At 38.0% G+C, this 11,070-nt stretch overlaps 1 protein-coding gene across 1 annotated transcript in view; it reads left to right on the top strand.

Annotated features, from left to right (window-relative positions):
* Positions 1-11,070, top strand: part of ADAM22 (ADAM metallopeptidase domain 22) — a 111,264-nt gene that overhangs the window by 82,699 nt on the left and 17,495 nt on the right. The window contains exons 17-26 of the mRNA XM_010190458.1: positions 916-996; positions 1,224-1,274; positions 1,560-1,623; positions 2,140-2,245; positions 3,161-3,277; positions 3,977-4,145; positions 5,107-5,215; positions 6,158-6,248; positions 7,582-7,599; positions 10,484-10,678. Coding sequence (XP_010188760.1) covers positions 916-996; positions 1,224-1,274; positions 1,560-1,623; positions 2,140-2,245; positions 3,161-3,277; positions 3,977-4,145; positions 5,107-5,215; positions 6,158-6,248; positions 7,582-7,599; positions 10,484-10,678 — 1,001 coding nt within the window. The remainder of the gene's footprint in view (positions 1-915; positions 997-1,223; positions 1,275-1,559; positions 1,624-2,139; positions 2,246-3,160; positions 3,278-3,976; positions 4,146-5,106; positions 5,216-6,157; positions 6,249-7,581; positions 7,600-10,483; positions 10,679-11,070) is intronic.

The following is an 11,070-nucleotide window of genomic DNA, read 5'->3' as shown; positions in this document are numbered from 1 at the left end:
AGGAATGAAGGAGGAGATTGCAAGCAAACCATGGTGGGCGTACATCCCAGCATCTCCAGTATCTCTGACAACATTCTGTCTGTCTGCATTTTGCCAGAGACTGGTAGGGAAAAGATAAGCTGAAGGCTGAGAAAGTACTAGAGTCTAGATCTTCTGCTGATGCGTGCCTGTTCACATCAGCTGTGGAGCTAGCAGTTGTCCCCCAAAAAAAGTATGTGCATGTAGATCCAGAAAAAAAGCCACAGAGCTTCGGAATGAACTGGCTATCACAGACTTATGAAACCTCTCAGGGAAAATAAGGGGTCTGCACTAATAATTGCCACTAATGGGATGTCTTCCTGCTTTTAGGTCTTGAGAGTTAGCACAGAAGTCTTTAACCAAAATGCCTGTGTTATCACTGATACATTTTTTGTTGTTAAATATCTGGTCACTTAGACAATGTTGTCAAGCTGTATGGAATTCAGTACATTTATTAATAGTTTCTGTTCTACAGTGGAGCATTGTAATACCTGTAGTGTTTATATCTAGGGCTTTGCAGTGTTCTTCATCCAGGATCACTCTCCCTGTTTTATAAAGAAGTCAAGTAGTTAGAAAAAAGTCACGGTGACCTGGTCAAGATAATACTGCAAGCCACTGCAGTATTGGTTTGATAAATGCCAGGGATCCTGTGTCCTAGGAGAGCACTTATCCTGCTTGGCCGAACACTTGATGTCCTTAGGAGGGGATGCCTCAGAGAGAGCAAATGACAGGTGCAGTATCTCCACCAGGAAAAGAAGGCCTTCCTGCTTCAGTCAGTGCATGAAAATTTCCCATTTTTAAATTTGAGTTAAAACTCTTAAGAAGGCATTGCATTTAAGGCAAAATAAGGAGAAATCAAGAGACTAATTTTCTGTCCTCTTTTTTTTTTTCCCCCAGTTTGAACCAAAAGGAGTTTTGTGCCGAGAAGCAGTGAATGATTGTGATATTGCAGAGAACTGCACAGGAAACTCCAGTCAGGTGATTTTTATATCTTATATCCAGGAGACAAAAAAACCACCTATAGTCTTTCAATCATTATGAATGTTACTGTTTTGTATAGAAAGGTGTATGAAAATAGTATTAAACCTTCTAATACTGAAAAAACCAGCATGATACTGAAATACTTTTCCATATGACATTTGTTCCATGCATTGCTTCCATGCTTATCTGATTTACAATCTATTTGTTATTTTCTCTTTCTGTAGTGTTCTCCCAATATTCATAAAATGGATGGATATTCATGTGATAACAAGCAGGTAATTAGCATGTCTATTTGTTTTACATGCTTTCTGCTTTTATAGGTTGCTTTTTATAGATTTTAGTTTAAGATCTTTGAAAGTCACCTGGGACAGTTCTGCTGACATTCCTGAGTTTTGACTGCTAGTTATATTTTGGAGCTAAGCATTTAAATGAGCAGAAAGTCAAATCACTTATTAGTTGACTCAATAGAAAGCATGTGAAAATTCTGTACATTAAACAAATACATATTTTGGTAAATCACATTGTTTAAAACTTTTTCTGTATCTTTTCTTTCTTTCTAGGGTATTTGTTTTGGAGGGAGATGTAAAACCAGGGACCGGCAGTGTAAATATATCTGGGGTGAAAGTGAGTCAATGTTGTTGTTTTCAAGTTGGTTGTCGTTCATGTGGTTTTAAAGATTATCTTATCTGAGAAAAATTATGGAAGAGACATATTCAGAACTATTAAAAAACGCTAGGACTTTGTGTCCCCGTCCCTTTTCCCTTATTTTGTCTTTCCATCCTCTTTTCCAGCTCTTTCTCTAGTGTTGGTTAACTTACGGTGATTATTCTGAAGTCTTAGGTTTAATTTCTCATTCATAACAATCTAGGGAGCCTATACTCATATTTATTGATTTATTTCAGTGGTTTCTGGGTATTTTGGACCAATAAACTCTGGTCAGTCTGAACAAAATCTTTAAACAGCCCTGTGGTGCCAACGTAAAACTTTTCATTGAGAGCACTGTGCAGAGTTTCACAGGCCACCACAGACCATTGGTACTGCAGTTCACAGATTGGGAAGCTCTGCTTGCTATGATTATGCATTGCCATGTCGTAGGACCTGGCTTTTCATGATCTTAGAAGAGATTTTTTCTGGTTTTAGAAGTGACAGCTGCTGACAGGTACTGCTATGAGAAGCTGAATATTGAAGGGACTGAGAAAGGAAACTGTGGAAGAGACAAGGACTCTTGGATACAGTGCAATAAACAGTAAGTTGATCCATTTAGGAAAAAACTGGTGAGATTTTTATCCCTGATCCAGTTCTTTAGCTGGCATGAAGAAGCTCATAAGGCCTCTGTACAGAACAAACTTCTCCTGGCCTTCTTCTGCAGACCTTAGTGCGGGAAATTCTGGAGGGAGAGGAATGCCATTGCTGTGCTGTTGCATTGCTAAGTCGTGTTCAGTTTTCATTGTGTTGTAACCCTGCACATCTTTTCCTGCAAGTTGCTGCCTAAACCATTGTTTCACATTCTGTATTTATGCAGTCAATTATTTCTGCCTATTTCTGAACCTTTTGCCAGTCCTCATCAAACTGGTTTTTCAGATGAGTTCTCCATTCTGTCAGTGCCATTTGAATTCTAGTCCTGCCTACAGGTGAACTAATGTCCTTTCCCCCTTTTTATGTGCAGAATTGATAACCTTATCAGTAAAAAATAGTCGGTAATACAGGAGAGGCCAGACAGTGCAGAAGTCTCTGCACATGAGTTGTGAAGTCCCTTCAACAGTTGAATTAAGCGTGGTGTCTGTAGTTTCCTAACATATGTGTTGTATGAGAATTTGTTTAAAGCCAGTATCTACTGCTTCTCCTTTACAGGCCAGTTTTTGTGTCGTAATAGAATAATAAATCAATTTGATGTAGTTTGTTTGTGACAGCTCCCTGCTTTCTATCACACAGAGCATTTTTGATAATACATCTTAAAAAAGACTCTTTTCCCAGTCCAAGCTCTGAGGAGAATAATTTTCTTGGGAAACAAGGTATTATTTATGGGAGTTACTATTAGTAGGAGAAAAGCAAGGAATAACAAACATGTTACAAAGCAAGTAAAGAAAACAACATTTTTTTTTATTGCCCATTTTCACTAAATTTTCTTTTTAGTTAGTATCTGTTTATTCTCTCAATGCAGGGATGTGCTCTGTGGATACCTTCTGTGCTCCAATATATCCAGTGTGCCCAGACTTGGAGAACTTGATGGTGAAATCACATCATCAATCTTACAGTTTGGGAAAGTCTACAATTGCAGGTAATTGAAAATCCTGAAAACAGAACAGAGGCAATCAATATCCTTCGTGCATGGCAAAGCAGCTTTCTCATTCCTAAGTGGAGAACAACTGTTTCTATTAACATTTTTTTCCTATTAACACTTAACTATTATTCTAGCTCAACCTATGTTAAGCTGCAGGAACTTAACTGCATGTGGTGAGTGCAGCTGTTTTGCAGTCCCCTCTGTATAGCAGTTAATTTTAACTGTAGAAACGTAATGCTCTTCTCTGGCCTTTTATGTTCTTTAATGTTCGTGAGGTACTTAATGTACTCAAAATACTTAGGCATATGCCTGCACTGCCAAAACTAACTGGCAGCTTAATATGTTGCCATATGTTAGCTGAATCCCAATTACAGACCTGGTGTGTTCTCATAGCTTCACAAAACTGTAAGATGAAGCAAAAGTCCTACACAAGTAAACTCGATGTTTTATGCTAGCTCTTACACAGGAAAAGTGGTCTTTGTTTTCACCATTACATTTGTTTGATGTAGATATACTGTGTTTTGGTTTGTTTCACATTAGGGCTAGTGAGATAAACAAGCCAATAATTACTCTTTCCTGGTCTTGGGCATTATATAATGCAGACAGAAAAGAAGGCAGCAGCCTAGAGCCCAGTTTCTCAAGCAGTGCCATCTAATCATAACAAACATCTCTGGGGTTGTCTTGGTTGTCTTGCAGTGGTGGCCATGTGAAGCTTGATGAGGAAACAGACCTGGGCTATGTGGAGAACGGGACGCCATGCGGACCGAACATGGTGTGCCTTGATCATCGCTGCCTCCCCACCGAGGCCTTCAACTTCAGTACCTGCCCAGGCACCACAGACAGCCAAATTTGTTCAGGACATGGTGTATGTTCTTGTGCTCTTTAATCCTTTTTTCTGTTTTTGCTGAGTATCTGACTTTGTTTAGTGGCTTTGTGTAGGACTAGCTAGACCTTTTAGGAAGCCAGCAGTGTGGCTTTAGAAGTCTTTACGCTGGAGAAGCTTTTGAAGAGGAAAGGGGGAGGAGGCACATAAATAAACGTAATACATACCACTCAATACATCTTAAACGATGAGTCACAGTGAGTATGTAATAGTTTTGTAAAAAATTTATCAATCAGATCTTTTGCTATCACTTCTGCTAACTTGTTACTTCCTCAGACAATGCACTGGAGAATATAAAGGTTTAAGAATTGAGAAACTTGACTCTCTGTTCTTCCAGATGCTCTTTTTAATTCCCTCTGTATTATGTCAGCAGCCAAGAAGGTTCATAAAGGATTTTCTTGGCTGAGAGTTACTTTGCTGTAGAGGAGAGGACAGTGAGTCGACCCTTGGCAAGTGGCAGCTTCTCCTCTTGGTGCACAGCCTATGGCTTTGCTGTGGCCCTAGCAAGACCCTTTGTCCCTCTCACAGTTTGAAACAGTTTCCAGGTCCCTACAGCTGAGCTGAGATCAAAGGAGTTGTTCCCTCATAACATCTTTTGTCTTTTACACTGCATTAAATCTCCCTTTGTATCTGAAATTAACCACTTCATATTTTGAAAAAATAAAATCATTAAGGTTAAGAGTCTCCCAAAGCAATTATAAATGGCTCTATTAAGTATATATTACAATAAATTATATTAAGGTACTTAATACATCTGACATATATACATTTAATACATTTACATATAACTTATAAAATAAAAATTGCTGTATATTAAAAATGTTTTGCAAAATTTTGCAGGCAGTCAAAATCAGTGCTGTATGACTATCTATACTGTAGGTATTAATTACAGGAATATGTAATAATTTTATGATTTTATTCTGAGCTACACTTTTGTCTGCAGGTTTGTAGCAATGATATAAAGTGTGTCTGTGACCGATTCTGGGGAGGAGATGACTGCAGTTCTCGCATGAAAGATTATATGTTTTTTGATAAAGATGCCATCAATAAAGGTATGTTTTTATAATTTTTACTGATAACTGGAAAAGCTTGGTTTTGAGGAAGGTTCATTAAGCAAAACTAGATCTCCTACTCTTTTGGTTAGTATACAACATGATGCACCATTCGGAGCCTCATTCCCTTCCCTGCACAGCAGAAGCACTTGATGTCTGTGAATGAGGTCTCAGACCTGGGACTGGATATGAGCGTTGCCACTGACAAACACTCAGTGCACCTCGTGGGACTGGTACCAGTGTGTCTGGTTATACCTTGCTTGTCCCAGTCATCTGAGTGGCCTTATTCGGTATGTTGATAGATTAGGACAAGAAAAGAGTTACTAGGAATTGTCATATCTAGATGAAAAGGTAGTATTGCTTACATGATTTTTTATTTGTAGAGCCAAGTTGCAGTATATTGACATAGAAATTTTAGCCTTTTACATTTTTTTGAGTAAATGTTTTTATTGATCTTTAGGCTTGTATGCAAGAGAAAGATATATTGTGGAAAAATGAGCCTGTAAATGTTTTTCATTATAAATCCTTGGGGGAGCGGTGATAGTTTTACCATTTTCCAGAATGTATTTTCTTCATTAGTTTATTTAGCTATGGAAGGGATTTGAGCAAAAACAAACAATAAAGCCACTTTTATTCCCATGTAAGTGTGTATTTTCCAGGCAGGTTATAAGGATGTAAGCTACAGCAGTTTAATGTTGATAACATTATATTGGCATACCTGGCACAACTTTCCAATGTAGCAAGTGTTCAGTTGAGGGAAATGGATGCAGAGGTCAAAGCTTGATTTACAAATGATCTTTTTATGTCCATGCTATACTTCATGATTATGTCACTGGTTGCAATTAATCAGCCTGGTGCAAGTTGTCCAAGCAGGTTTTTGAAAGACAGTGTATTTACTCTTTTTGTATATTTTTGTCCTAAAACCCTTTCTTGTGTTTCCAGGTGTTGTTAGCACAAATATAATAATAGGGGCTATTGCTGGCACCATTTTAGTGTTGGCTCTCGTTTTAGGAATGACTGGTTGGGGTTACAAGTAAGTAAATTGTGTTGTTCTTAATACAGTTAAAATATGTTTATTTTATCTGATGGCTGATTATGTTATAAAAAGAACAATTCAAACATAATCTAAAAAATCCAAAATGGATTATATTTGTACATTAACATGTTTATAGTATTAGCACTTTTCAAGCAGTTGTTTCATGTGTATGTGGTTTTGGAGGGCTTGATCCAGGTTTGAAATTTATTTCTTAGTTAGTTAGTTATTTTCTTTTTTTCTTTCTTTTTTTTTCTTTTGGTAGATGATCAGATTATGATTTTACTGTATCTAGTAAAGGAAATACAAAAATACAGTCTGATTCAATTACAAATATTTCCTAATGATGAAGTAAATTTAGCAAGATTAGTCTTCAGTCAGTCAATAAAGCATTTAACCATAGGCTTCCTTAGATGTTTATATTCAGTCAGCTTAACCTGAAATTAATTCAAGCATGTTTTTCAGTAAGAAAGAGCGAGCTGTAATTTGCAGATAAGGTGTAAGTTCTCTCCTGGTGTAGAGCTGTCAGTGTTCCACTCACTGAAAGGCAAAATGGATTATTTTAGCCTGACTGATCGTTTAAAGTTTTTCTCTCCTTTTGTGAATTTCTAAAAGCAGAGGGTTTTAGTTTTTTGCATGCTTAAAAAAAAAATAAATATTCAAGTTACTTACTTTGTCACCTGTGTTTGGGCGAGACTGCTTCTTGAAGTCCTTCCTCCAAGGGTCCTTGGTGTGCTTGGAGGGCAGGGCAGGTTCTGTGGTGTCAGGGCAGTGCTGTAGCTGGGACATGACCCCAGCAGTTTGGCATAAAGAACTGGCACATCCCCTGCTGGTTGATTAGACTGAGGTAGGCTCAGAAATTCGTAACGAAACAAGTTTTGTGTTTTTTTGTTTTTTTTTTAAAAGAAGATTAGGATAGTAAAAAGGTAGGTTATGCTGTCCTTGTATATCTGGCAGTGTCTGAAAATCTGGACTTCTACTTTGAGTAAAACTTCAAAAGTTAAGGGCTCATTTTGAGGGATTAGTTCTTGGAGGTGGAGGGCAAGAGTGCACTTTTCACTCAGCTTCACAGTGAATAGATTTAAACTCGTCATGAACTGCACCTCTAATTCGGCACTGACTTTAGCTATCAACAGGAATATATTTTCCTTGTTTATTATGATTTAGTATGTTTGTGAGCATGTTTGTTTCAGAAGTGTTTTATGTAAAAATATTTTGAACAAAAATTTAATTCTGCATACATTGCTTTTCTCTTTAATTTTTCCTCTTACTGACAATGTATAGCTGCATACTGATAACTCATTCTTTCTTTCTTTTCTCTTTCTATGGAAAGAAACTACAGAAGACAGAGGTATGTGATAAAAGTAACGGAATGTGTCTCAGAAAGTTCTGAAAAGAGCTTTTCTTCTCTCTCATTTACATGCTATAAAGAAAATATAGAGATCACTATATTTTCTGTACAGAAAATACAGTGATGAATTATCACATTTTAAAGAATGTTTGCTTGAATATATGAAACTGGTATATATTCTATAAATGTGTTGCTTGAAATCCTTATTTCACCAGACTCAGTAGCAAAAATAATGTTTAATTCTGAAATAGACTGTTTTTTTAGGAAAACAGGAGAATATTTCCTATAAGAGAGACTGAAAATCTGCTGTTAGAGATGAAAGTGTTCTTGTGAGGCTGAGGATTGAATAATTCATATTAACATGATGTTCAGGAGCCTTTTGAGACAAATTCATTCCTGGAATTTCTTTGCTGTTAAAAATACAATGCAGTGAAATTGCTGTGCAAATGAAGAGCCCATTCTTTCCTGCCACCCTGCTTGATTGATTTGTAGCTAAAGCATAGTACTGTCTTCAGTACAGGGCTGAGCTTTCACCCTTTCAAGCTTGTGGCCAAAAACCAAACAGTTCCTTGTGACTGGGGTTTGGGTCCTGGAAGACCACCTTTCTTTGATCAGTCAGCTGCCTGGCAGATGGGTCTTCTGGGAAGGAGTTGGCTCCTTCCTCTCACAGTCCCCCCCAGATAAGAGGGTTTCTCAAATTCCCCTGTTTTGTGCCTGTATTGCTGCTTCCTGGTCCAAGCTGCTGCTTTGTTTGTTCCTGCTACCTGTTGTGCTGTTCTCCATTTCCACTACCTGTGTAGTGCTTTCTCTGCCAGGCTAAAAATACCTGCAAAAAGCAGAAAAGCTCTGCCAAGTGCTGGTTGAGTACTACAAGGTCAAATAGGTGGCAGGAACAGTAACAGGAAAAAGGTAAACCTATTGGGTCAAGGCCTGTGGAGAGGTTGATGGGTAGGAAATGTCACCTGGCACAAGGAAGGCAGAATTTCTGGGTTTGGTGCTGCCCAGTGGCATGCGCTATACCTGTAAGTGCAGGTAAACTTGGCCATCAAGTCACTCTAGTGTGGATGTATCGGTGTTGGCTGAGGGCAGAGCAGCCAAAACCTCCAAATACGGAAAGAGACCAGCTTTTTCCGTGTTTGCATTGGGATAATAGAGAATCTAACTTTTTCACATTGCCTCATCTCCAGAAGTTAGTAAATGGGCAGAGAGCTGTGAGTATGCAGTCAGTCTGCAGCTGTGTCTGTGGGCATATGTGGAGTGGAAACCAGCGTAAGCTGAGGCTTTTGAAGATGATGGACATATTTAGCAACTAAATCTCCTTCATGCAGAAAATGAAGTTCTTAGGCTGACTTCTAAATAGAATAATTTTGGATATGCACAAGGAGTGCTCCTGAAATGGAAAAAACCCAGACATCCATCAGGGTGTCCAGAGAGTAGTTTTTAAAAACTGTTTACGTTTACTCCTATAAAGATAAAAACAAGCCCTTATGGTATTTTTGACCATTGCATGAGGAATGATATTTGGTAGTACTAAGCAACTGAAATGAGTAAACTGAAAGTAATAAAAAGAGCAAATTAGCAAGGATTCTGGGAACTGGGATAGTGTGGCTTAAAGGGCACAGCTGCATGGGGAAGTGATTTATTTCTGACAGAGAGGGCAGTTTGCTGGAGGAAGCCTGGAGAGCAGAGCTGCCCACACTGAGTCAACTCCAAATACACCAATGTCCTGGTTGAGGAATGGAGACTTGCGAGATGCTAAAAGAAATCGTGTGGAACTACTGTGTTACACTAATGATTTATGTGCCATATAATTACATATTTTAAATACTTCAGGAGTATTAGAAATTCAGATACGGAATGAAGAAAGCCCAGTTCAGGTCTGCAGCTGGACACAATCTGAATGTGAATCAACCTTCTGGTACACACACATCTTAATAGGGGTGGACTGAAGCAAAAAGACCTTGGACAGTGTAAGGCTGCATAGATAATTAAGTTGCTGGTATTATGATATAGCCAACTTTCAAAGCAGCTACTTGTACTAGGTATAATTTTTCAACTTGGTGGAACTGTAACTGGAATATTTGCATGGCACTTTTTCTGCTGGCAATGAATTCCCATTTGCAAAGAAGCTGAATAACTTGATTAGGACTTTCTAATGCATAGATAGTTTTATACAGCATAACTGAGCTTCTTATATTGGAAAAGTGTAAACTATTGTCAGATACGTGTGGCATTATTTTTGTGTGTCTTGGCAGATTGAGTCTACTGTGGTAATCAGGAGTAGCTGAGAACCTCTGACCCTGGCCTTAGTTCCCCTGCACAAGGAAATTGTTAATAAACCGGAGGTTTTTTTCCTGAGGTTTAAACAACTCAACAGGTTGCTATGGTGGAATTCAGTAATGATCACAAAAATGAAATGGAAAGCATCTGTCTCAGAAGGAAAATAGTATTCACTTTTCCTGAACTCCTTTTTGATGCAGGCTTGCATTCAGCTCAGGCTGCAGCACTTGTACTGCACCTGGGGATGCTTTTCACAGCCAGTGCAATGAGCCGTTTGAAATGTCTTAACTTGGTTATCCAATGCCCCAAGAACCACAAATCACTCACTTTGAAAATTGCAATCAGAGCTTATCAGTGAAATGTTCCTTGATTTCCCTTACCTAAACCACATAATCCACTTTTCTGCACATATCAGAAGCATGCAGGAGTTTTCTCTCAGATGGTGGAATTGTTTATTAATAGGCTTATTGTGTTCGTGTATGGTCAGCAGGTTTCCTCAAGGATCACTGTCCTTGCCTCTTTCTTTTAAACTAATACTTGTGCATGTTTGTGTGCGTGCTTGCCCGTCATGTTTTCTGACTCTACGATGTTTATTATACTTTAGACAAATACCCCAGGGAGATTATGTAAAAAAGCCTGGAGAGGCCGACTCTTTTTATAGCGACATGCCTCCTGGAGTCAGCACAAACTCTGCGTCTAGTTCTAAGAAGAGGTCTGCTTTTCTGTCGCATTTTCAGATTTCTACCTGTTCCATCACCCATTATTCCATTAGTCAGAACATTTCATTGTTTTGCAGCAGGTTTGATTCTTTCTTCTTTCTTTGTGGAATGTTTGAAATAGCATCCTTTATGCTTTGATTACTGATTTTTCTCATGACCTGAGCTGCTAATTATTACAAATAGGCCAGAATAAACAAGGTTTCCCTTCTAAACCAATTTCTGATAATCAGATTTTCATCATCTCCCTGCTTGAGAATTGTTTTCAAGTAGACTGTAATAATAATTGCTGGCTCAAAAAATTTAAATAAAAATACCACAATTTTAAAAATCATTGTCATGTAATCAAAGAAAAGGAACACTGTCTTGCTTCGATAATAGTTATATACATAAACCGTTCAATATAAATGTTATTTTTACACCTTTATTTGTCAATCTCATTAATTACTGAGTTGACCTAGACTTTTGGATAATA

Source organism: Mesitornis unicolor, unplaced genomic scaffold (genome assembly GCF_000695765.1).
Source record: "Mesitornis unicolor isolate BGI_N332 unplaced genomic scaffold, ASM69576v1 scaffold11688, whole genome shotgun sequence".
Classification (NCBI taxonomy): Eukaryota; Metazoa; Chordata; class Aves; order Mesitornithiformes; family Mesitornithidae; genus Mesitornis; species Mesitornis unicolor.
The sequence above is the reverse complement of the archived record's forward strand: the minus strand, read 5'-3'. Positions and strand labels throughout refer to the sequence as shown.